This window comes from Theropithecus gelada, chromosome 5 (assembly GCF_003255815.1).
Source record: "Theropithecus gelada isolate Dixy chromosome 5, Tgel_1.0, whole genome shotgun sequence".
Taxonomy (NCBI): Eukaryota; Metazoa; Chordata; class Mammalia; order Primates; family Cercopithecidae; genus Theropithecus; species Theropithecus gelada.
Window position 1 is genome coordinate 165,768,296 of NC_037672.1, and position 27,728 is coordinate 165,796,023.

The window sequence follows — 27,728 nt, forward strand, 5'->3', positions numbered from 1 at the left end:
CATTAACTTGAAAGATGGGCTTTTGTTTTTAATATAACTGTATTTTCTTCCTAATATAAATTTAAATGTTTCACAGCTAACTTCATTGTTTAAACTTTTTATTGTTAAATGTTACTCTTTCATCCCTCCTTCCTGTCCCTCAACCTTCATCCTCCTTCCCATTCTTTTCTTCCCTCTCTCATTTATTAAAGGTCTACTTTGGCATATGCCATATAAATTACATTAGGATTGTTAAAGTATGGAATATTCATGTTTAAAGAAATACATGTTTTTTAGGCTTATGTTTTAAAAATATTTTATTCCTCCCTTGACATGCTTGTTCTAGTCGAGCCATAGGAAGATTGAAAATAATTTCTAATTTACCCTATTCTCATTCTTGTGCCCTCCCGAATTTCTCCCTGCATTAGTAGGCTTGGTAAAATTTTGCAAATATTTCTTAGATCTTATTTGAAAGTTATATGCCAAGTATAATGGAGGTGAAAAAATATGATTAAAGAAATAACTCAAGAACTGGCATTGTGGCAAGAATGCAAAAGGAAGAAATTGTATACTTATTACAGCTTCTTTTTTCCATCAGAAATAGTCAACCATAGCCAGGCGCGGTGGCTCATGCCTGGAATCCCAGCCCTTTGGGAGGCTGAGGCAGGCAGATCTCTTGAGGTCAGGAGTTTGAGAACAGCCTGGCCAATATTGTGAAACCCCATCTCTACTAAAAATACAAACCATTAGCTGAGCATGGTGGCATACACCTGTAATCCCAGCTACTCAGGAGGCTGAGGCAAGAGAATCACTTGAACCCAGGAAGTGGAAATTGCAGTGAGCCAAGATCACGCCACTGCACTCTTTAGCCTGGGTGACAGAGCTAGACTCGTCTTAAAGGAAAAAAAAAAGAAAAAGAAAGCATCAACTACTAAAAAGTAAAATAATTATGAAGTATGATACTTTACATAATTTAAGTTTTAGAACTGAAAGTTATTAGTCTAGTTGATTACTTTTTAGATTCTAGAGTTTAATACATAATATAGTTTCTGTAAATTTGGAGCTATCTGAAAAATGTGAGTTTGAAAAGTTAGAGCAATCATATCCTGATAATTCATGCATTTATTTAGTGCTATATATTTCTAGTCTTTTCCTTTCTTAGGATGGAGGTTTCAAAAAGATTTTTCAGATTCAAATACTTTGACAGACAGTTGAATTTGAATGCCAGTTTATGTTACCAATTTACATACTGATTTACATTAAGTAAGAAGTTTGTTTTAACAACTAAAGGGTCTAAAGTATATTTCTTTTGTTAGGAATCAGTTAGGAATACTTTTGGCTGCAAGGAACAAAAAATGACAACAAAGAACTTGCTGTGGCTTAAAAAAGGAAAGGTTTATTTGCTTATCTAATAAGTCTGGAGGTGGGGTGATGTAGCTATTAATTCAGCATCTCAGTCATGTTAGGGCTGTTGGCACTGTGATTCATTATGATGAGCCTATCTTTCAACTGTGTTGTTCCACTAAATCAAAAATAATAATGAACTTAGCCAGGCATGGTGGCTCACACCTGTAATCCCAGCCACTCTGGAGGCTGAGGCATGAGAATTGTTTGAACCTGGGAAGCGGAGGTTACAGTGAGCCAGGATTGCACCACTGCACTTCGCACTCCAGCCTGGGGCGCCCTGTCTCCAAAACAAAACAAAACCTCAGAACTCAGACATCCATGGACAATTGGTTTTGTTTAAAAGTGAGGGAAGGAAGGAGGACCTTTGGACTACTTTAAAATATTGTATTTAGTCAAAATTTACTTTTATTTTTCACATTTTTTTCTTTTGAGACAGGGCCTCAGTAACCTAGGCTGGAGTGCAGTGGCATGATCACAGCTCACTGCAGCCTTAACCTCCTGGGCTCAAACAATCCTCCTGACTCAGCCTCCCAAATAACTAAGACTATAGGCATGCACCACCACACCTAGATTATTTTTTTTTTAATTTTTTGTAGAGACAGGGTCTTACTATGTTGCCCAGGCTGGTCTTGAATTCCTGGGTTTGAGCAATGCTCCTCAGCCTCCCAAAGTGCTGGGATTATAGGTAGGCATGAGCCACTATACCTGGCCCACATTTAATTTTTTAACCGAAGTTATATATCTGAAAATTATTATACTTTTCAATACTACTGTGTTTTCTTTAACATAATGGGGATAGGTGACATTTAACCTTTGTTCATATGCTTACTGGCCCAGAAATGAAGCAATAGTGTTCCACCCATCACCAACCCTTAGTTATTACCTCCCTCCCTACCAACCTCTTTTATTTGTCAAACACAATTCAGTGAAATGGTTAGAGTTTGGGGTCTGCTTTTGTTCTCCAAAACAACCTTTTTACTTTTATTTTATAAACAATACATTTTAATTGCTGGTACATTTGAAAAAAGAAAGAAGCAAAAAGAAAAACGGCCTGTAATGCCACTTCATAGAAATAATCATTGCCAAAATTCAATATATCCCTTCATATAAATAATATATGAATGTAAGTGCCACATTTTTAAAAACAAAAGGAAGGTATATAATTTAAAAACTCCAATAGAATTTAAATTTTTACCTGCTTTTTTTCACTGAAAAATCAGTTTCTTATTCAGGTATTTGGTTTAACGTTTTAACATGAAAACTCAGATCAGCTCTGCAAACCACACTGTTACTGCTTTCAGTTCTCCAAATAGAGTAGGAATACACAAACTCTTAATCTTTAATCTTTGTTTCTATTCCCAGATCTACTGGTTTAAAGATGGGAAGCAGATCTCTCCAAAGAGTGATCACTACACCATTCAAAGAGATCTCGATGGGACCTGCTCCCTCTATACCACAGCCTCCACCCTAGATGACGATGGGAATTATACAATTATGGCTGCAAACCCTCAGGTAAAGAAGGGTATAATTCTGGGCTCAGTTCTGTGTCTAGTGCTTACAGGCATTTGATTGGACAAAGGAACTATTTAAAAGGTGAAGTTAAGAAGTTTCTTTGATTTATGAAACTATTTTTCCAAATTCTGCATCCATCTTGGTTTCAGAGGATAGAAGAATTCTTTGTTTCATGAATATTTATTTATTCCATCAGATGTTGTTCTATAGGAATGATTATGGTGCAGATGTTCATTCCTTCCACAAATATTAAGGGTCTAATATGTACACACTTTCTATGTGGGTGATGGGGTTGCGTGGTAGACTGGAGAAAGTCCTATGGTTTAAAAAAAAAAAAAAAGCAATTAACAAATACATAAATAATATAAATTTACATGAAGTTATATTACTTTATATAAATAATATAAAATTACATGAAGAAAATAAAGGAGAAAAAGAGAGTGAGTGGCATACATAGGTTGTATAAGAAAAACTCAACAAAGTAAAATATTTTAAAAGAAACATCAGTGGGATTTAATGTGCAAATGTAGACAAATGATAATTTTGTTAGCATTCAGGTTTATCAGTTTTCATCAAAATGTTTTCTCTTGTATTTGCCTTTAACTTAGGGTCAAAAAATCAGTTGCCCTCTTAGAATTTAATAGGAGGCTGCAGGTATCGTGTTGCCAGTTCAAGCCTGCAAATTCTTTTTTATTATGTTACACATTTTAGTCACTATGCTGGATATAGGGGATACAAAAATGAGTAAGAAGTTATTTTGTACCTTAAGAGCTCAATGTATGACAGGTAGTTTTACTAAGTCTGTAAAAGTTGTATAAATAATACACTTTTAAAAAGGAAAAAAAGGCATGGTAAAACGAACAGTTTTCTCTAGAAGTCATCTTTTTAGACTCTCTGATCTATTTATATCATTCTATATTATTTCTTTTGAAGAAAATATTTAGCATTAGAAACTATGTAAATAATTTTAATGATGCTACAAACTTTTAATTAAAGTTTCTGGCCCGGGTGCAGTGGCTCACACCTGTAATCCCAGCACTTTGGGAGGCTGAGACAGGTGGATTGCTTCAGCCCAGGAGTTTGAGACCAGCCTGGCCAACATAAGTAAAGCCCTGTCTCTACTAAAAATACAAAAATTAGCCAGGTGTGGTGGTATGCACCTGTAATCCAAGCTACACGAGGCACGAGAATCACTTGAACCTGGGATGCAGAGGTTTCAGTGAGGTGAGATCATGCCACTGCACTCCAGCCTGGGTGACAGAGTGAGACTCTGTTTCAAATAAATAAAGTTTGTTCAAAGTTTATTATATTCTGATATTCCATGGTCATATAAATATATTTTTCTGCAATAATATTAAGATCAGAATGAAAACAAATTATCCAGCTAATCAGGTTGTGATAGACCACAGCAAACTCTTCACTGTTAATGAAAAGCTTCTATATTAATGCACATTCTTGAAGTTCTAAACTTTTTAATCAATGAACACATGACCATCACCCTGAAAAAGTCTAAATCACTATTATGAAGTTGCATTTTAATGTTTGTGTTGATATTTGATATATATGAAGAAACAAAAGTGGAACTTGCTTTTTTTTTATTTTTTTTGAGACGGACTCTTGCTCTGTTGCCCAGGCTGGAGTGCAGTGGTGTGATCTCGGCTAACTGCAATCTCCACCTCCTGGGTTCAAGCAATTCTTCTGCCTCAGCAGCACCACACCCAGCTAATTTTTTATATTTTTAGTAGAGACGGGATTTCACCTCAGGTGATCAACCTGCCTTGGCCTCTTTTTTCCTTAGTATATTTTCAGTGCATTTCCTTGACATTAACAAATTCTAGCTTTTAGTTTAGTTTTTTGCCTGTTGAAGAAAATGGTGGAAAACTGACAAAATCCAAAATTTTTCTTCGTGTTGGGTCGTTTATTCCTCTTTTGCCCTAGAAAGGCTGGGATATATTATGGGATGGAATTATCTGTAGTCCTTAAGTATTTCCAACACTGGGACCCTGCTATTAATTTCAAGGCATTTTTCTTAGCATGTTATAAACTGTTATTGGAATAAGTCGTTTTATAGAACAAAAGAATATAAACGTAAAACTGCAATTGTGAGTCTGCTTAGTGTCTTCCTCAAATTATAGTAATGCATTTTTACATGTGGAAAAGTTCTCAGTGGGGAAGGACTGACTAAGTGGCCAATGGCAGTGTGCAGAGTTTAAGACAGCAGGCCAGCCTCGGGAGTCAGTAGTCTCCAATCATTTAAACTCTCTTGACAAATTATTATGAAGTCACTAGATGAAGGTGAGCTGCTGAAGATCTCCCTTGGATCATTCCATATTACATACATATAACATCACATTGTACCCCACAAATATATACAACTATAATTTGTCAATTAGAATAAAAAATAAATTTTTATTTATTTACATAGAGACAAGGTCTTCTTCCTCAGTCACCCAGGCTGGAGTACAGTGGCATGATCATGGCTCACTGCAACTTAGAAGTCTTGGGCTCAAGCAGTCCTCCCACCTCAGCCTCCCAAAGCACTGCCATTAGCCAAAAATAAACTTTTAGAAAATAAATGTGATCTTACCCAAAGCCCAATATATAATGCCCAAAAAAAAAAAGAAAACCTTGTAAACATAGGGAAAAAAGGAAAGGAAGGAAATAAAACAGAAATGGTACTACACACGCCAAGATTGTAGGGCAACACTGATGATACCAAAAAACCTAGGATGAGGCCGACAGGCCGTGCAGTGCAGGGGTTACGAGCATGAACTTTGGCATCAGGCGGATCTGAGCTGGAATTCTAGCTCTTCCACTCACTACCTGTGTGACCTTAGCAAGTCACTTAACTTCTCTGCCTGTTTCCTCCTTCGTAAAATGCGAATAATAGTAATACAGATTTAAATAGTACATGTAAAAAGCATTCAGTTTACCTGGCACATAGTATAGTTTCAGTAAATGCTACTTATTGTCATTATTTTCATTCAGAGACAGTAACTACCCCATCTTAAAGCAACAGGCCTACAACAGAAGCCTGTGGAACCAGATCAGTAAAGGATCAGTTCCGTGTCTAGGTACTCCGTTCCCACAGTACTGTCAGAAAGTAAGCAAGTCAATTTGGGATGGAATTTCTACCCAGTATGTTGTTGGTGTGTGGTCTTCTGACCTCCTGGCTTTTCCATTTTATCACCCCCATGGGAAAGAACTTAGGCAGCAGATGTGGCTGTGCCACAACTGCCACAGCTGTGGGCTTGGGTGGAGGAGCTGTGAGCTAGAGGACGGCCACACCCATAGCACAGCTGACATCAGCCACACATGAAGCTGGGAAGCTGCTCTCTGCTCTCAGCACCCTCAGGCAGGGCCAAGAGAAGCCCCAAAAGAGAGTGATCACTGCCCTCATTCCAGGCCCCAGTAATTCACTGCTTTACAAATCCCAGGCTGAGCCCCATGGTTAACCCTCTCTGGTTCTTTGCTCTACCCTTTGGAGAGAAGACAAAGCAATGAGAAGTGGACTAGACCAGCCCTCCTAACAGAATATCCTATCCAACCTGTGATTTCAGCCAAAGGTAAAATAACTACTCTGGGTCTATCAAAAGGAGCAAAAAAGCAAAGATTCAAAGAACCCGCGCATCACAGTAACCAGACCAGTTCCTAACACTACCTATTAAGTATTCCAACCGACTCCAAAGATCAGTTGACACTCCCAACATCTTAATTAAGGGGAAGGGCTAAGAATCTTCTTTACCTAAATAACCCAAGACAGGCAAAAGGAAGGGAAACTCATGAAGTGAGTCTGAGTCTAGGCCTCAGTGTGTAGATGTGTATGTCCCATTGAAATTGTTGTGAGAGAATTTCGATATTTATGGCACTTCGCAGTAGTAGTATTTGTTCCAAGTTTCTGAGCATGTTGCCTGGTTGATTTTAATTCCAAGAGTAAAACCCCTCTTTTCTGTCTTGGGGTCTTTAGTAACTGGTATGTCCAAATATGGCAGATAGAAGTTCTGTGAGTCATCACTTAAAAATTGGAGTGAACTTTACTACCCATTAGAAAAACAAAGTGGCATTTAAACCATGACCAGTGACAGACCATTTTTCTACCTAACTCTTGGTTAAAGTTACCATTTGTTGCTATAGGGATGCCATTCTGGAAATGTTTAACACTGTTAGAATCTCAACTTTACAACATCTATTACCATATATTAAAACATTTTGTTCTTGTAATTTATGAATTAAGACATGAGTTGAAATAGTCATGTCATAAAAGGTGGTAAAAAAAAAATTCAAAATCGCTAAATCTTTCAAGATATAGTAATCCCAAAAGCATAAAGTGTAGTTGACAAAACTGAAGTTGACTCCTTACTTCCTTAATGCCCTTTAGTTACCTTAAATTTTGAAATGTTAAAGCTATTTGGGTTTAGAAAAAAAAAGTATTTAAGTTTGAAAGGGAGAATACATGTATGTTTTCTAGTATACTGTAGCCCAGATGATGTAAAATGACCAAGGAAAAGAGGAAGAGTAGAGTGGAAAAATTAGTTCAGTAATGAAACACAGACGGTAGAGCTCTCCTGAGCAGTGGAAAATAATTACAGCAAGCAGCCAAGAGAAGAGTGAGAACCAAGGAGGGAGGAAAATATTCAAGTTCAGCAGAATATTTATAGAATATGATATTTTTCCACCTGGGTTAATCTTTTGGGAATAAGAAAAACGTTAGATATTGTTGACTGCATCCAAATTCTACTTGGGATAGAACACACAAACATATACTGGGCTGTATGTCACACTTGATGTGTGTAGCTCAAGCAATTCAGAAGAGACCAACGCAATCCCATAGTTTAGCAAAATAATGAGTGATTGTGCAGTTACACCAAACAGAATGCCAAAATGAGGATCACAAATACAGTTTATTTTAGACTCTAATCCTATCTTTAAGAACAACTACATCTAAACACGAATGTTTTACTTTGTTTTGTTGTGTTGCTAAGTTACTTTGTATCGCACTTGGATTTTGGAATGGGTATTCTGCAGTTTGATGTTTCCTCAAACTGCATGATGTATACAAGTGGCAAGCTTTTATGAAGACCTGTGTGCCACAAGTTAAATTTCATAAACTATGAAATATAAATGTTATTTCCATATTGCATAAATAATTGGCCTTGCACAAGGTATGAAATAATGTTTACAATCTGGGTGTTTAATACAGAATCACTTTAAAAATTCAAACTTATTTGTAATGTAAGTTTTAAACTCTGTGGATTTGTTTGGAATAGAAAAGTAACACACAACTGAGTTAAATATAAAATGTTAGTTTGTTGCTTGTGTTTTGTTTTATTTAGCATTATAAGGCTTCCTGGCTCATTTCAAGCTTCACTTTAAACATTCCCTTCCATTATTCTTACGTTAATAGTAAAGCAGATAGAAATGAGAAAATTAATAAAAGCAAATGCAACAGCATTAATGTGCATCAGAGCCTACTATGATTACCAGGGTTATAGGCATATTATTATTATTAAAATCACTTATTGCTAATTCTGTATGATCTTTGTCAAAAACAGTATGTTCAGACTTAAAAACCTGAACTTTCTATTATGCACATTGAAGACATCTTTTTAAAAAAGCTTCACTGAACCCTGGTTTTTTTTTCTTTCCCAAACAAAAACGACAAAATTATACAACTTCGTAGTTCGGATGCTCTCTAAATGCTCCTGGTTACGTATTGGTTAGTAATATATTTAGCCAATAACACTATATAAATCAAACTAATAATTCTGCCTCCCGAAGACCACACCTTCCCCTTTTATGTTCAGAAGTGAAGGCTGGTATCAGAATAGAAAGATTACAAATGGTAACTATTCCTTTTTCTTAAATTTGGGAAGTTAAGGAAATATTCTGTGGCAATATTTGTATATATGGTTTTAAGCAGTAGCAGCGAAAACCTTGAAAACAGTGTAGAAATGTGTGACCTTTCCAGAGTAGTATGCCAACCTGTTTTGTTTGTTTGTTTGTTTTTGGAGAGGGGAGGAAGAGGCAGGCTAAGCATATCAAGGATCTGTTTAGAGTTGAATAGGGCATATTTCCTCCTCCACATCAAATGCAGCCATCACACTAACAAGCACATTTCAGTATGATTGTGCTTAGCACCTTTCAAGCACCAGCAGAAGTTAAAAAGGTTAATCTGCTTCCCACATAGTCTGCCTCCTATGCCAAAGGTATTTTGTTTTTCCTTTGGAGTAAATTACATTCTAATACCAAGAAAAATAAAATCCCATTACATAAACAATTCTAAAGGATGCCTCAAAACTGGTTATTATAATTATATCCATAGTGAGTGCTACAGTAATTTAACATTTTGAGCACTGGCTTCATGCAAAACACAATGCTGCCAGGTGCTTTACAAGTATTAATGCCTTTAATCTTCATAAAAACCCATTAGGTATTAACTATACAGTCCTATTTTACAGAGAAGGAAACTTAGAAAGATTAAGTTACCTACCTAAAGTCACTCGCCTGTAAGGGACAGCAGAACTGGTTTACAAACTTAGACTGATTCCAGAGCCACTGAGTGCCATACGAAGGTATTTGAGGCCCATTCCAGGATTAAGAGTACTAAGTGGCAGGGGAGATATTGGTTAAATATGAAGGAGTTTTAAAAGGAGGTAAGCATATACCTCACATAAAGTATATTCACATGGAAATTCTTACCGGGGTCCACTAAGCTGCTGGGGCTCCTAAAAACCATCTTGATGCATGTCCATGCATAATGTCTCAGACCCATGGTAACACAGTACCAGCTATGAGGAATTTAATAATGATAATTTATGATGTCACATATCATTTGACATTTATAAAAGCATTTAGGTTACATCATTTAACCCTTAAAACATCCTTGTGAGAGATATATGTAGCATCCCTATTTGTACAGAAGAAGAAACAAAGGCTTGAACAAATTCAGTGATTTGCTCAAAGTTTTATGAAAAGTCAAAACTCAAATCCAGATTAGTGGGATGGGTTTGTTTGACTGTTTGTAACAACCCATACCTCCTTGTCCAAATTCAAGGTTAAGTCTGAATTTAACTTACATTATATCTTTTTCTAACTGCATAAATAATTAGTTCATTTTAACTTACTGTGGATCTTCTGGGCTTCATGTCACAAGGAAGGGATATATCCAAATTATAAGCATTTCATCATGGAAGCCGCAAAGTACATAATAAGCCATATCCCGTATCAGTACGATTGAAGCTATTTGTGTAAAACAATACACATACTTCCTTGTCCTCAACCTCCAAAAAGAATCATTAATTTTATGTGTCCATTTGTTATCTTGTATGATGCATCAGCTGGGTAGTTCATGATGGGGGTCTTCCAAGCAAGTTATATCTAGATTTTCTATAATAAGTACAGATCTGGAGAAGTTGGATGAAATTAATTTTTAGATTTCAAGCTAGTTTAGGGAATCTCAAATGTTTGCCAAGAGTTTAGCATGAGAGAATCTGTATCAAGTGGCCTGTGCTTCAGATACAGTTAATCTGAGTTAGAAATAATTCTCCTTCATAATGTTAGACTTCATGTCTCCTTGGAAATTTTCAGGAAACACAGTGTTTTAACTGTGACCTCAATAGCAAACACCGTGAGTGCCAGAGGGAGTCACATATGTAGTGGTATAAAACTAGTCATGTTTGTTTCTTTGTGATGACCTCTTTTTCGTAATTCCTCATTCTTCTCCTGTCTGTATTACATTCCTATGTCTTTGCCTTTTCTGGGTGGTGGTAGCCCTAAAGAAGTCCAGGTTTTAGGAGATCTGCAGAGACCTCCCCCCTAGTTAGAGTCCTGCCCTTCACTGAATCCTACTATGGGTTTTTTTCTCTGCATTCCCTCCATGAGTGCCCTCACCCTGACCCTCACTCCAGTCTACTCACAGTTGGAAAGCAGTTCTTCAAAACACACAGAACACTGCAGCTTCTGTTACCTGTCTCTATAGGCAGCTTGCAATGAAACTGAGAGCCAATGGAAGAATTTTATTCTGACTGTAAGTTTCTCATCAACTCTGACCTAGAATTCACTAAGCCTAATCATTGATGGTATATCTGCTTCTTGTTTTTCCTCTCTTGCTGTTACCTTTGGCAGTCATCAAAATTTAGAAGCACATCTTCTCATTCTTCTGAGAGAGTGAAGGAGAAAAATCATCTCTTTTGCTACTGTGCTGGTAACAGTGAAAAAAAAAAATTAAGAGAAGGAGCTGAAACAAAAACCAAAGTAACAACGTGTGGCTTATCCATGTCATCTGGGTGCCCTGAGTATCACTTGTCTGTTCACATATGACAGCATTTATCAATCTCTTTTTTTGCTTTTATTATTTTTAATTGACATAATGATTATACATATTTATGAGGTACAGTGTGATATTTCAAAGCATGTACAAAATGTGTAATGCTCAAATCATGGTAATTAGCATATCTGTCACCTCATTTATCATTTATGTTGGAAGCACTCAAAATCCACTCTTCCAGCTATATGAAAATACACAATAAATTGTTGTCATCCTACAGTGCTGTGAAACACTAAAACTGATTCCTCCTATGTAGCTGTAATTTTGTATCCATTAACCAACTTCTGGCTATCTCCCCGACCCCACCACCCCATCAAAATTTCAATTGACAAATTTAAGAGATAAAATATAGGTTTTTTTTATTATTACATAGGCCCTTATCATATGACCCACATATTTTAGGTATTTAACTGCTTCTGGTTTTTAAATCTCAAATATTTTCATTTCATGAGAATATGGCTTTATTTACTCATGAAGCTCTCCTTATCATCCCACGCATACTTCTTACATAACACTCATTTTATCATTATCATGCTCATTTTAATATATGGTTTGAGAAAGGGATGCCAGTAACTTTTTTTTTTGAGACGGAGTCTCGCTCTGTCACCCAGGCTGGAGTGCAGTGGCACCATCTCAGCTCACTGCAACCTCCGCCTCCCGGGTTCAATCAATTCTTCTGCCTCAGCCTCCCAAGTAGCTGGGATTACAGGTGTGTACCACCACGCCCAGCTAATTTTTGTATTTATTTAGTAGAGACGGGGTTTCACCATATTGGCCAGGCTGATCTCGAACTCCTGACCTCATGATCCACCCGCCTCAAAGTGCTGGAATAACAGGCATGAGCCACTGCGCCCGGCTAGCCACTAACATTTAATTTGTATATTACTATATACTATATATTAGTATATTACTATAATTAGTATATTACTAAAAAAAACTGAAATCATCTAGGTTTGATTTCAGAATTGGCTACAGCTGGTAGATGACCATGAAAATGAAATCTTCACAAGAGACTGATGTCCTGCTATATTTTACAATTCAGCGTCGTGTGTTATGGAGACCTTTGCTGGTTACAATTAATCAAAGGTTGTCATTTTAAATACCATCCTAGATAAAACAGTAAAGCTTACTTAAGATTTCCAAAAAAGACCTTGTCACCTTCAAGTTCTTCAGGTAAAAATAGTTTTACTGAGGCACTGAACTCACAGGGAAAGTGTTTTTCTGAAAAGGGTTAGAGCGATTACTAACATGGCACACTGATTTGTTATGAAATAATGTCTTACAGGGAATAGGATAGTAGGCATGATAGTGCTTAGTGGTTAATAGTTTTAAATAACAAATCATTTATTTCCTGATATTTCTATAGGGCCGCATCAGTTGTACTGGACGGCTAATGGTACAGGCTGTCAACCAAAGAGGTCGAAGTCCCCGGTCTCCCTCAGGCCATCCTCATGTCAGAAGGTATTTAACATGTTCCTTCCCATAAGTGTCGCTATTGTTTTATTTATTACTATAACTTTAGTACTATTAGAATCATATAACCACAAAAGTAAACATAATTGGAAGACAGAATATGAATACAAACCTGAAGTGTGTGGCTCCTTGATTATTCTCCTTTGCAATGCAGAAAGGGAATAGGAACAAACATTTGCTGATGTGTGCTAAGCCCATTCAGATATACTATTAGTTTGTTAAACAGACATATTCTATAGACAAATAAATCAAGAATCAGCACTTTTAAATGGCATATGAAAATACTACTAAATGGTACACAAATGTTGGAAACCAAACTTCTCTAACCAACAGCTGTGTGAGTTGACCATTAAAAGCTATTGCCACTAGGTTTCTTAAAATCAGCTCATTTATTAATGTTCATTTTTCAGTCACTTAGTTCAAAACATAAGACCATTAGACTACAAATCTTGTAGGTAAGATTTGTCACATTTTAAGTACTCAGATATCTGCTAGCAATAGAGATGCTTTCCATTCCTGGTAGTTCTGAGTCTATGCAAGGACACTGATGGAACAATGGTAGGCAGGGATAGAGAAAGGATATTACTTCTTAGTAACAAATTTGCACTTAAAGAAAAAAATACAGTAAGTCAACCATACTGTCAACTTGGCCTGTTTAGATATTTTACAGACAGAATATTCTCAAATAGTCCTGACTCTAAATTACAGGCCATAGGTGCGAACGCCTTTAGTGAAGAGAATACATAGTTAGCTCAGAGAGTAGGCAGGAAAACTGAGTAAGCATCAAACAAGTGGTGTGTCTACACCTCCTTGGTGTGACTGGATCCACAAAGACTTTTGTTCAACATTTGGAAGACAGTTCTGGCACCAGAGCATGTGCAGATTAACTTCATCATGGCAATGCCTGTTCACAGGATGCTAGCCTGTATCTTTGAGTATAAACACCGCATATACAGTATTCAGTCCATTGTCTTGCGTTATTCTCTTTGCTTTTCTTGTTGTCCACAACACATTTAAGCCTTTCCATATATCAGTGGGTCCTGGAAAGCTTTTTCTCATGAATTAGATCTATACTTGGAGAAGGGTAAACTATATTAAAAAGCTAATAATTATTAGCCTAGTATACTTCTTTCATTTGTTCCACTCTTGCTTTTCCTAGTGAAGTGTTTTTTTGTTTGTTTGTTTGTTTGTTTTTTTTTTGAGACGGAGTCTCACTGTGTCTCCCAGGCTGGAGTGCAGTGGCGCGATCTTGGCTCACTGCAAGCTCCGCCCCCCGGGTTCACGCCATTCTCCCGCCTCAGCCTCCCGAGTAGCTGGGATTACAGGCGCACGCTACCGCTCCCGGCTAGGTTTTTGTATTTTTTTTTAGTAGAGACGGGGTTTCACCATGTTAGCCAGGATAGTCTCGATCTCCTGACCTTGTGATCCACCCGCCTCGGCCTCCCAAAGTGCTGGGATTACAGGCTTGAGCCACTGCGCCCGGCCTAGTGAAGTGTTTTTAAACTTTTCTTATAGTGACTACAGACAGAATTTGTATTCAACATCTTTTAAGTCTTCCCTGCAATTACTTTCAACTGTATTCCTCTTAAAGGTTTCTCTGGCAACCTTTAAAAATGACAGAGATGCACAGAATCTGGGAGATTTGTACAATCTCATTTTTTAAAGCAAAAAATAATGCCTCTAGGCATAGGGATAACTAATGCAAAAGAAAACTTGCCTAAAAATGTAATTTGTTTTCCTGCTTAATATAAAAAGGAATTTTAATTAAAAATATATTGAATTTTATAGGATCATCAGAACTTTTAATTTCCTACAAATTTGAAAATCACAGTGGAAAGTTCTAGTAACTTCTGTTGAAAAAGATTTGGTAATAAATGAGCAATAATGCTACTTTTCATAAAGGTTTAAAAACATTTAGGAAAAATGTTAATATATAATACCCCATTTTTTTTCATTTCCCCTTTTATGATTTATAGTACCCTGCAATTGGCAGATAATTAAATTTATAGTAAACTTCCAAATTAAGATTTTGCTTTTCTGATTTTTTATGTGTAAATCGTAGATATAGGGATCAGATAAGGAAATCATATTATTAACCCATGTATTTTAAGAAAACAGATGACTAAAAGTCTATAAATAACTACTATCTGTATTTCTGTATGTCATCTTTCTTGTTTCAAGGCCTCGTTCTAGATCAAGGGACAGTGGAGACGAAAATGAACCAATTCAGGAGCGATTCTTCAGACCTCACTTCTTGCAGGCTCCTGGAGATCTGACTGTTCAAGAAGGAAAACTCTGCAGAATGGACTGCAAAGTAAGATTTTGTTATTGCTTGCATATTCTGTTGCCTCACTTCTCTCTCACTTGCCATTTCTCTATAGTTCCTTTTGGGGAAATTACATAAAGTATACAATGAGGGCTGGGCACAGTGGCTCACACCTTTAATCCCAGCACTTTAGAGGCCAAAGTCGGGTAGATCGCTTGATCCCAGAAGTTCAAGACCAGCCTGGGTAATATGCAGAAACCCATCTCTACCAAAAATACAAAAGTTAGCCAGGCATGGTGGCATGTGCCTATAGTCCCATCTACTTGGGAGGCTGAGTTGGAAGGACTGCTTGAGCCTGGGAGCTGAAGGCTGCAGTGAGCTGTGATCGAACCACTGAATTCCAGCCTGGCTGACAGAGCAAGACCCTGTCTCAAAAAATAAAATGATTCTAGCTTAAGGGGGAGAAAGTGAAATATGCTGGATATTTATATATTGTTTACTATGATTCTTTACTTTTAAATCTAAATTAAATATGTTCTTTACTCAGAACCCTACATGACATACTCTAGAAAGTCATCAGGAGTTTTATTTATCCCTTTAAATGTTGAAATAATAAATATGATAAATCTACCATGTCTTCATTCTTTTTTCATACAAATTTTGTATCCATATATCTACTCTGACTTTTATTCTTCCCATTTTCTAATTCTTCTTTTTTTTTTTTTTTTTGAGATGGAGTCTTGCTCTGTCACCCAGGCTGGACTGCAGTGGTGTAATCTTGGCTCACTGCAACCTCCACCTCCCGGGTCTCCTGCCTCAGCCTCCTGAGTAGCTGGGATTACAGGCATGCGCCGCCACGCCCAGCTAATTTTTGTATTTTTAGTAGAGACAGGGTTTCACCATGTTGGTCAGGCTGGTCTCAAACTCCTGACTTCATGATCTGCCCACCTCAGCCTCCCTCCCAAAGTGCTGGGATTACAGGTGTGAGCCACTGTGCCCAGCCCCCATTTTCTAATTCTAAGAGAGGTGAGGGTGACATCTTTCTTTCATCTGTTTTACAGCAGAGCTTTTTGTTTTTTTGAGACAGAGTCTCCCTCTGTCGCCCAGGCTAGAGTGCAGTGGCGTGATCTCGGCTCACTGCAACCTCCACCTCCCGGGTTCAAGTGTGATTCTCCTGCCTCAGCCTCCTGAGTAGCTAGAATTACAGGTGCGCGCCACCACAACCGGCTGATTTTTTGTATCTTTAGTACAGACGGGGTTTCACCATGTCGGCCAGGCTGGTCTCAAACTCCTGACCTCGTGATCCACCCGCCTCGGCCTTCCAAAGTGCTGGGATTACAGGCATGAGCCACTGCACCCGGCCTACAGCAAGGCTTTTTAACCCACAGTCCTTGGGTGGGCAGGCTTCATTAGGTGTTTGAACTCTGAAATTACCTACAAAATTATGTGTGTAAGATAATTTTCATCCATTTCTCAAAGGAGTCTAGGGAAAAAATGTTTAAGAAACACTGCTCTAAAATTTTTTGTTTGATTTCTTTTTTGCCCCACTATTTACTGATCTTAAATTTAGTTTAACTCTTAAATATGGATAAGGTTTTAAAAAGTTATTTGGGCTCCCTCTGCTGGTTTCTATGGGATATCAGAACACAAATATAAGCTGCTTAGAGGATTTGGGCATTGTTTCTTCAGAAAGTAAATCTGGGATTGTAGCAATGTATAAAAAGAATAAATATAACAAAAATATTTTCTTTCTCAGGATCATTTTTTACAGTATAAATACACAAATTGGGTTTCAGTCTATATATATATATATGAGTGTGTATTTACTTCATTTTTGGTCTATAATTAAGAATTATACAGTAGAGCTACCATATGATTCAGTTAATTCTACTAGTGCTTATATATCCAAGGAAAATGAAATCAGAGGCCGTGTGTCATGGTGCACACCTGTAATCCCAGCACTTTGGGAGGCTGAGGCAGGTGAATAACTTGAGGTCAAGAGTTTGAGGCCAGCCTGAACAACATGGTGAAACCCCATCTCTACTAAAAATACAAAAAGTAGCTAGGTGTGGTGGCACGCATCTGCAGTCCCAGCTACTCAGGAGGCTGAGGCAGGGGAATCACTTGAACCTGGGAGGCAGAGGTTGCACTGGGCTGAGATCGTGTCACTGCACTCCAACCTGGGCAACAGAACAAGACTCCCTGTCTCAAAAAAAAAAAAAGGATATTAGTAGCAATATCTACATTCCCATGTTCATTGCAGCACTATTCATAATAGCCAGGCTGTGGGATCAACCTAAGTGTCAACAGATGAATGAATAAAGAAAATACGAGATATATATACATACATAGACACACAGTGGAAAATTATAATCCTGTCATTGTGACAACATGGATGAACCTGGAGGACATAATGTTAAGTGAAATAGGCCAGGCACAGAAAGACAAATACTACAGGATCTCACTTACATGTGTAATCTAAAAAAGTTGAACTCATAGCAGAGAATAGAATGGTGATTACTAGGGGCTGGACGGGGAGAGGGAGAGTTGGGGAAATGTTAGCCAAAGCATATCAAATTTCAGTTTTAGACAGGAATAAGTTCAAGAGATCCGTCGTACAACATGGTGGCTATAGTTAATAACAACGTACTGTATACTTGAAAATTGCTAAAAGTAGATTTTGAGTGTTCTTACCACAAAAAAACATGTGAAGTCATACATATGTTAATAAGCTCAATTTAGCTATTTCACAGCACATACATATTTCAAAGTATGTGCATAATTATATATAATTTTTATCAATTAAAAAATACTTTTAAAAATTCATACAGACCACTTGTAAAATGATGTTTTGTGTTAACCAGGAGAATTTTATTTTAAATAGATCATGAGATTATACCAAGGAATTATTAATTTTATGTATAAAATGGAATTGTGATGATATAAGAAAAGTCTTGTTTTTAGAAATGCATACTGAGCTATATGGGGGTAATAGTATATGAAATCTGAGATTTATTTTAAAATATAAAAAATAAGAGTGACTAAATGATGGGTATATAGACATTCACCATACTGTTATTTCTATTTTTAATCATATTTAAGAAAGAAATAATAGTACTGTCTTTCACGGGACTGGCACATAACTGTCCTTAAAACTCCTGCCATTAAAAGAATATTGGAAACAAAAAGTAAACTGCTTATTTATTTCACTATGATGATCTGACCTGGATAAAGAAAATGTGAAAAATTGGCCGGGCACAGTGGCTCACGCCTGTAATCCGAACACTTTGGGAGGCCGAGGCAGGTGGATCACCTGAGGTCAGGAGTCCGAGACCAGCCTGGCCAACATGGTGAAACTCCATCTCTACCAAAATACAAAAAAATCAGCCAGGCATGGTGGCAGGTGCCTGTAATCCCAGCTACTCAGGAGGCTGAGGCAAGAGAATTGCTTGAACCCGGGAGGCGGAGGTTGCAGTGAGCTGAGATTGTGCCCACTGCATTCCAGCCTGGGCGACGGAGCGAGACTCTATTTTTAAAAAAAAAGTGAAAAATCTTGCCACATGTACAGATAGATCAGGAAGAAAAAAACAAAGTGTATTTAAAGCTTTGAAAGGGGAAAAAGTCCTGAAGATAAGCCAAACACCAAACGCTAAAGCAGCGGTTTGCTTTTCCTCCAAAAAGCTCCCTCCCCTTTTAGCCCCTGAGGAACATTCCTAGACACTGATTATCCTTGACTGGTACTCAATTTTCGGGAAAATAACTAATTCCACTCCTATAGCAACAAGCATGCTCTTCTCTTCCCACTATGTCCATGTGCCCTAAGAGTAGAGATCTAGTTACATTGTGACCTGCCGGTGGGGACCTTCAGCTCCTGAGATCATGCTGTCTTTACTTAGCCAGGAGAATGGGTTAGAAAAAAGGTAGAAGGGGCATTCTCTTTGCCCCAGCATGAATAACTATCCACTGGGTAGGTTCACTGTGAATCACGTGGTTTGACAGTACCCGTGCTTTGGACATCTCTCCTACTAAACATACTGTGGCTTCAGTCAGTAGATGGCTTATCTAGGATCTAACCTGGTAAAGTAGGAACAAGCAGTGCCGCTTCGTTTCTAGATGTGGGAATAAGGAGCCTGATCAAAGGTGTCCACTCCCTCTTCCTCCACACCACTTCTGATGACCTCCAAACAGGTCAAGCACTGTATATGGAGAGCTGGGGACAGCAAGTGGATAGATGGGAGAACACAGAGCCTAAGCATCTCAGAAGCCAAGCTGCCTAACTACTGCTGTTTGTTTCCAAAACCTCTTCATCCTTTTAACCAGTCATTTAAGTTTACTTTAAATGCCGTAGCCCTTTGCTACATGTGTGGTGGGAGGCATCCTGCAGGTAATATCAGTGAGTATCACGTAGCAGGAATGGAATTTGTGAGTCCTCTGGCTGATTCTGACAAAGCTGGTTCTTCAGAAGAACTGTTTTGCAGTCTAAGTGACATATTTTTGTATATAACTTCCTACTAGTAAAGCTGGGGGCAGGGGGTAAAAAGGCCTTCCTTAACAGTGCATTTCTTCCATTCAAAATCAAGGGCAAAACTAAAAAGCTGGCAGATGGCAACCATCCTGACCCTTTGCAGCACAACATGTTATTAGCAATTAAATGTGCTTTTATCTGATCTCTGGTCAACACAGCTGTCAAGGCCTCAAGATTTTATGATGTTTCCATTGTGATGGTAATTTGTTGAGATGGCTTTCTGGATAATTTCGTATTGCTCTTGTTACTCAGTTTCAAGGATTATAAAATAATAATAGCAGCCCTACGTGCTGACGAATGCATTCTCCATAACTACGGCTACTCCTTGATGAGAAGCTTTACAGTACTGTGTATAAATGCCAGCTGAGTATTTGTTATTGTTGAACATCTTTTTTCAAAAAAGCCCAGAGCCTGGTGCTGACATCATCCCATTAATCTCTATAGCCCTGGGCAAGGTAAGACAATTACCATAATTTTTTAAATCCCATCTCAGTCATCTCTAGGCTGCTGTGTAAGAATTGTTTAGATGTAAGCTGGTGAGTGCTCAGGAAGCCACTGAAAAGTTTTAAGCAGAAGAGTAACATGAGCTGATAGTAAAAGCCATCTCTTGGCTGGGTGCAGTGGCTCATGCCTGTAATCCTAGCACTTTGGGAGGCTGAGGCAGGCGGATCACCTGAGTTGAGGAGTTCAAGACTAGCCTGGCCAACATGGTGAAACCCTGTCTCCACTAAAAATACAAAAAATTAGCCTGGCGTAGTGGCAGGCACCTGTAATCCCAGCTACTCAGGAGGCTGAGACAGGAGAATCGCTTGAACCCGAGAGGTGGAGGCTGCAGTGAGCTGAGATTGTGCCATTGCACTCCAGCCTGGGCAACAAGAGTGAAACTCTGTCAAAAAAAAAAAAAAAAAAGCCATCTCTTGTGCTACTGAAGGAGGAATTTACGCTGATCTCTTCGCTATCAGTGATTTCACTCTGTTTTAATACAAAAATTTACATGTATTTCTTTTATGATTTAGGTCAGTGGGTTACCAACCCCAGATCTAAGCTGGCAACTGGATGGCAAGCCCATACGCCCTGACAGTGCTCACAAGATGCTGGTGCGTGAGAACGGGGTGCACTCTCTGATCATAGAGCCAGTCACGTCACGTGATGCCGGCATCTACACATGTATAGCCACCAACCGAGCAGGACAGAACTCATTCAGCCTGGAGCTTGTGGTTGCTGGTAGGCTCATCTGTGAATCCTTGCTCTCTGACAGAATGAACATCAGACTTACAAATGTAAACTAATTCTACATTACTAACCAATATGGAAAATACATCAAAGTATTGAAAAAGTAGATTGTATCATCAAAATAGCCAATGAGGACATGGTTATAAGGCCTAGCAAAACAGAAACAGAAATCTTTCATTTCTCCCACTAACCTGGCAAAGAGAGAAAAAGATTTCATTAGCTCTTTTGGGTCATTCGACCTCCTGTGTGTGCAGTGGCCCTCAGTGTTACACAGAGAAATAGTAACAGCAGTATGGAATCCAAGAACCAAATAATTTGCTTATATATATATACACACACATATATATGTATATATATACACACATACACTCCTAGTTTTTAAAACAACATTGTCATCTACCCTCAAAGTCATTGTCAAACTACACTCACATTTGCTTTTTCACTGATTATTCTGTAAAAGTGTTGTTACATGAAGTCTTATGCTTTGAGAAGCCTAAAAGGAAAACACATTTATGGAAAGGTTTTTATACCATCCTTAAGAGTTAGGTGTAAGTAAAGATTCTGATTACCTGATCTCTTTTAAGAAAGAACATAACAAAACATTGATTTCTTATACCTCTTTATGCAAAGTGCTTCATGTACGTTATGTATCAGTTGGCCCTCACATCAGCCTTATGAGATAATCACAGCAAATCTTCTCTGACTTTTACCAGGGTCCCACTTAGTAAGCTGATGATTGGATTTAACACAATCTGTTGATTCCTAGTGCTCTTCTAAACATAACTAAGTCACTGAGCTCTTTCAAGAAATAAAGCAGCAGTGAGAATAAAACCCAGGAGGTCTTGATAAAACTCTTGGATTATGATTCTGATAATGGCACCAAGATGTTTTCACATAAAAATGTGGTAAATATGTGGGCTGTGGTGCTACAGGTTAGCCATGCTTTCAAGTTTTGTACAAAGTGCTCTATATTCTTACATGCTATGATTGATTTCATTCCTCTAACCTCAAACTAAAATTTCATTTTTCTGCTGTTAAATATGCCTTTTGATCATATTTGTCCTTTAGGACACAGACTCAGGGTCCAAAAGACACATAGATATCTCAGTATGCGTCAGTTAGCACTCCTGTCAGAAGATGGTGATGTACCATCACAGAAGTCAGAAGATGGTACATGGGGGTCAGATCTGATCCAGTCAGATCTGACCAGATGGTACTTGGGGTCAGATCTAACCAGATGGTACTTGAGGTCAGATCTGATCCAGTCCCGGCTCTTGTCTATTTTACTAGTTGTGTGACACTTGGCAAATAGATATCTCTGTGACTTAGTTTCTCCATATATAAAATGTGAATATAATGCCTCACAGTGTTTTCCTAAGGATTAAATCATAAAAATGTGTATGAAGCTCTACATAACTAGTACCCTGCATAGCAATGCTCCAAAGTGGTAGATGTTATTCTTACTGATGAGTTGCTACGACAGTAAGACTTATACATTTTATGTTCTTTGCAAAACTGGAGCCCCAGAAAGAATACAAAGTGAGCTTCTGTTCCTACTTCTCCCAGAATAGCCTAGGATGGACAACCATGTAAAATTCAATAAAAATCCAACCTTCTAACTAACTTATGGTGTTGGAAAGTCTTAAGCGTTTGAAAAATTCAGGTAGAATTTTCATCCTCTTTGAGTTCTTTCCTAGCTGCTTTGCTATGATATGTCTGTCATTCCAGGTGAGGGAGTAGTGGTGGAAAAGGAATGCATTCTCAAATTCATTGTTGGCAGTTCAAAAGAAAATAAGTAAACCTTATTCATCCTCTGAAGTAGTTTCCACCACTACTACAGTTGATCGAAGAAAACAATTTCCCATTGGATGGTAATATTCAGAGTGTTATTAACAATCAGTCCCTGATTTTTTCAGAATAAGTACTAAAGTTGTCTTTTTCTTTAATGGGTTCCTTCCTTCAAGGTTATAATAAAGCTTTTTTATAGCCTCCTTCAAAGAATACAAATTGGAATTTGTAATTTATAGGATATACATTCCTAGTTTACAGGTAACTATTTAAAGCTGCCAAATTTAGATAAAGATGCCTCCCCTTTAAATTGCCCCCTTTAAATTCTATGGCATGTCTCACTTAAGAGTTACAAATATTCAGAATCTTCATGGCAAAGATCACAAATGGCAGTGAGGGAATCTAAGTGGTCAAATTCCTGGAACTACTTGTCCTCAGCACCACTAGGTGGCAGTAGTTGGTTGAGGCTGTGAATGATCGGTAACATAATTAGTAGTGAAGCCATCACAGATGCTAGCAATGACTTAGGAGTCTCCCACAGCACGTCAGACAGGCATTCTGTGGAGCAGATGGTCAGTGGACAGTGTGAGCCTATCAGACTTGAATTAATTGAGGAAATAAATGAGCGGAATGAAGTATACAAACCTTTGCTTGGTAAAAGAATAATTTGGAGAGGGGACTAGCATCTTACCACCTGGAGTAAAAAATGGTATCATAAAAGATCTATTCAAGCAATATTCCAAAAGGCTTCTGAATTCTTTCTAGTGCTCCTTTTGTATATCATTGATAGAGAATTCATCTCATGTTTTCTTAGCTAAAGAAGCACACAAACCCCCTGTGTTTATTGAGAAGCTCCAAAACACAGGAGTTGCTGATGGGTACCCAGTACGGCTGGAATGTCGTGTATTGGGAGTGCCACCACCTCAGATATTTTGGAAGAAAGAAAATGAATCACTCACTCACAGCACTGACCGAGTGAGGTAAGAATGCACAATGAGAACCTGATCCATAACTGTTCAGTCCTACTTATGTATCAAAAGATACATTTTATATAGCATGGAAATCTGTGTAAAAGCCATGCTGTCGATGAAATCAAAGACAACAACCATGCTTTACCCAATGTAGGATTAAGCTTTTAGAAGGAAGCTATAATGGTATTTGATCTAATGGTGATTTCTTAAAAGTGTTTATCTTTGTGTCTAAAAGAAAAGATGAATTCATTTGCTTTAGTGGTAAAAGACTATTCAGTGGTTTTTGTAAAGGCAGATCTTCAACTAGGAATTAAGTACACAGAGGTATTCAACTCTTGACGTCTGTTCTTTCTCCCATTAACTTTAATGGGGCTAGTAGTCTCTACAGAATAAGTATGACCCTATTATCAGCTACTTGCACAATTCTGTTTCTAATGATCTAATTAAAAATGATGCTTCATGTCCAAAGCCATTTTTTTAAAATTTAGAACCCTAATGACTTTATCCTTTTCTCCAGCATGCACCAGGACAACCATGGCTACATCTGCCTGCTCATTCAGGGAGCCACAAAAGAAGATGCTGGGTGGTACACTGTGTCAGCCAAGAATGAAGCAGGGATTGTGTCCTGTACTGCCAGGCTGGACGTTTACAGTGAGTGCCACTTCATCTCATTTCATTGCATTTACTCATTAAATTATGAAAAATTAGACATCTAGACAGCAAATCACATTACTCTTTATAATCTTATAAACAACTATTGTGTTTTGTCAAAAATTCATATTGCTCTCTCTCTTTCTATTTATAGTTTCTCGACATTAATAGCGAACCACACCAGGAAAACAAATACCCAAGTATCATTCAGGAACTTTGAATTATTAGCAAAATATGCATGTTGATTTCTCTTACGTTGGCTAGTTAGTTGTGGCTTCATTACTCAAGCATCCTTAGGAGTTAACAGTAGGCAAAGGCATAACCATGTTTTTCACATGTTCTTGTTACTGTGTTCTGCAAATGACTGCCTTTTAACACTTCTTCCTATATTCTATTGCAGTGTCCTAATGCACTCTAAACGTGTGTTCCATTGATCCTGGAATGTGTACTTTTGTGGCTTAGTGCTTTTCTCATTAATATATCTTAAGCAGCCAGCAGTAGACTTGTGTTTGTATATGTATATTTGTGTATATGCATCCTAAATTTTAAATTTTTCCTATTGAATTTACAGTCTAGTACAATAAACATTATGTGATCCATTGACATAAAAAAAAAAAACTAGAAAAAATTAAGAATTTATTTCAGATTTTGCCTCTTCTTGAAATAACTTTGGTGAGGGTCATCAAAAAATGTGTGGCCTCAACCTTCCCTACTGTACAATTCCTTTCAGTTGATTGATTAGTGTTAAAGCATCCACATCCAGCAGAATTCCTAAGTGCTATAATTATTGAAGAAAAAATATTTTTTAAAAGGAGGGGGGGATAAGAATTAGGAAGCTTATCAGCTATTCCAAAGGATTCCCTGTGCTGCAGTGTTTACTTAAAAAAAAAAAAAAGATAAACTACTCTTGACCTCTGTAATCTAGCTGCTTTATTCCCACTACCCTGTATAGACAGTAAATCTGCAACATTTGAATAAAATGCAACAGTGTTCCTAAATTTTCCATGTTTCTACCATGGATGTGTTCAGTTTTCACAGAGTATGTGCCTGGCATATATCTAGACATTCTGTATTTTTTTGAAATATCTAAAGGCTCTCCAAGTATATCTTAATTAAAAATCTTTATTTACTCTTTTTCTTTGTAGCCCAGTGGCATCAGCAGTCACAGAGCACCAAGCCAAAAAAAGTGCGGCCCTCAGCCAGTCGCTATGCAGCACTTTCGGACCAGGGACTAGACATCAAAGCAGCGTTCCAACCTGAAGCCAACCCATCTCACCTGACACTGAATACTGCCTTGGTAGAAAGTGAGGACCTGTAATCCGGCATTCTTGTTAAAGCTGAAACACTGAAACAGCCATTGCCTTGACCAACATATTCCTTTGTCACATTATGTAAAAGGCAGAAACATACCTTTGACTATAAGAAATTAAAAAAAAAAACCACCAAAATAATATTTTTCTTACCAAGTAGATAATGCTAATATAAACATACACATTGCACAGAAAATTCACATTTACTGTCAGTTTAAAACTTTGGAATTGCTTTGGTTAAAGTGATCTAAAATGCCAAAATACTAAAGGAAATCAATTATTCACAGGTAACTACAATTTGTATTATCTACAAGTGCCTTTAAACACAAGATATAGGTGCTGTGTAGCCTGATAGTGTGAAATGTTTAATGAGGCAGTTGTACCACAAACAATACTACAATGATTCTGAAGCACAGTGTATTCAGACAGATAAGTGAACCAAGTGCAATATGTAAGGATGAAAAAAGAAGAAATGACAAAGAAATCCAAGTAAATGCCTTGTCTTTGCAAATGTTTTTATATTAAATCATAAGGAAGGAACTACTTGCCTTAAATTTTATTAATATCAAAAGAGTTTTCTAACAAGGTTAATACCTTAGTTCTTAACTTTTTTTTTTCTTTATGTGTTGTGTTTTCATGCTACCTTGGTAGGAAACTTATTTACAAACCATATTAAAAGGCTAATTTAAATATAAATAATATAAAGTGCTCTGAATAAAGCAGAAATATATTACAGTTCATTCCACAAAAAGCATCCAAACGACCCAAATGACCAAGACATACATAGTATTTGGAGGAATCAGAGGTTTGGAAGGAGTAGGAAGGAGAATGAAGGAAAATGCAACCAGCACAATTATAGTGTGTTCATTTAGATAAAATGAAAGGCGCAGGAGAGGTAGCATAAGGCCAGGCTTTTCTTTGGTTTTCTTCAAACATAAGTGAAAAAAGCACTGCCATTCACAAGTCAAGGAACCTAGGGCCAGCTGGAAGTGTGGAGCACATATGCTGTGGAGATTGCAGTGTGTCTGAAGTTTGTGTAGTAGTGGAAGATTTTAGGTATGTAGAGCAAGTTGAAAATGGATTGAGACTGCATGGTGGCATAAGTGAGAGATTGCCTGTAGGATCTAGTCTACTTGAAGGAAGTGGAGACATAAGGAGAGACAAAAACAGGTTTGTGCCATAAAGTATTTTTTCGAAGGCACCAAGATGTGATGAATGAAAATTATTAGTTCACTTCCCTGCTGCCATGAAACTGCCTTAAGAAGGTGCTGGATTCCAAGGTTTATAAAGGTATCTCGGTAAAGACTGCTTTTTGAATGCATATGATTTTGCATCAGCTAGACTGAGTTGATTCTGACCAGACTTGATGGTTTTAAGTCGGAACCAATAAATTTTAAAAGGAGAAAAAATAAGTTGACCTAGTAGTATAAAATATGAAGCTTTAATGGTACTTTGCTATGAAAACACTGTATTCCTTACGCAAAACACATGTATCTTTCATTATTTATAATAAGTGGCCTCTCTTAGCTCACTCAATTCATACGTAGTATTTTTTAAAGTAATTTTATATCTGTGTACCACCACATGTATTTCATATTACTGTTTCACATGTACAGCTTTCTACTTCTTTGTAAGAACACCAACCAACCAAGGTTTAAGTGAGTAATAGGCTTGAGCACCGGGTGGCAGATGTTCTATGCAGTGTGGTTCAAGTTTCTTTAACCACACTTCAATGCATTGCTAATATGGAATTTAAGATACCATACACAGTCTCTCATGGACCTATCTCTATTGTAGAATTATGACTTATGTCTTACTTGCCAAATTGTTCTGAATGTGACTTTTTTTGCTGATTTGCTGGGTTTGGGATTAACTAGCATTATTTTGCCACCTTTATATTGTATTTATATATAAAAAAAAAAGTACTATCATACTACTTTGGATTGTTGTGCTGGTGTAATGTGGATTTAACATCAATAAATACTTGACAAATAATAGTTGCAGTTTTGTGAAGCAAAATATTCAGTTTTAGTTTTCTATTGCTGCCATAACAATTAGCATAAACTTTGATGTTTGAGGCTTCAGCATCACTCATTTATTACTCACAGTTCTGTAAATCAAGTTCAGGCAGGATGTAGCTGGGTTCTCTGTTCAGGATCTTATAAAGCTAAAGTCATTGTATCAGCTGGACTGTATTCTCATCTGGAGCTCAAGATCCTCTTCGAAATTCAAGTGGTTGTGATAGCTCTGTGCAAATGTAGAAGAAACGTCTCATTTAGTCCCTCAG

At 37.5% G+C, this 27,728-nt stretch overlaps 1 protein-coding gene across 5 annotated transcripts in view; it reads left to right on the plus strand.

The window, feature by feature from the left end:
• Positions 1 to 27,438, plus strand: part of PALLD (palladin, cytoskeletal associated protein) — a 436,926-nt gene extending 409,488 nt beyond the window's left edge. For 3 of the 5 annotated variants that reach the window (XM_025384604.1, XM_025384607.1, XM_025384608.1), the window contains 7 exons: positions 2,749 to 2,898; positions 12,591 to 12,685; positions 14,879 to 15,011; positions 20,505 to 20,712; positions 23,324 to 23,489; positions 23,998 to 24,131; positions 25,277 to 27,438. In XM_025384604.1, coding sequence (XP_025240389.1) covers positions 2,749 to 2,898; positions 12,591 to 12,685; positions 14,879 to 15,011; positions 20,505 to 20,712; positions 23,324 to 23,489; positions 23,998 to 24,131; positions 25,277 to 25,449 — 1,059 coding nt within the window. In that variant the 3' untranslated portion in view covers positions 25,450 to 27,438. Of the gene's footprint in view, positions 1 to 2,748; positions 2,899 to 12,590; positions 12,686 to 14,878; positions 15,012 to 20,504; positions 20,713 to 23,323; positions 23,490 to 23,997; positions 24,132 to 24,285; positions 24,332 to 25,276 lie in introns of all 5 variants that reach the window. The other 2 variants (XM_025384605.1, XM_025384606.1) reach the window with 1 other exon arrangement.
• Positions 27,439 to 27,728: the final 290 nt, after the last annotated feature.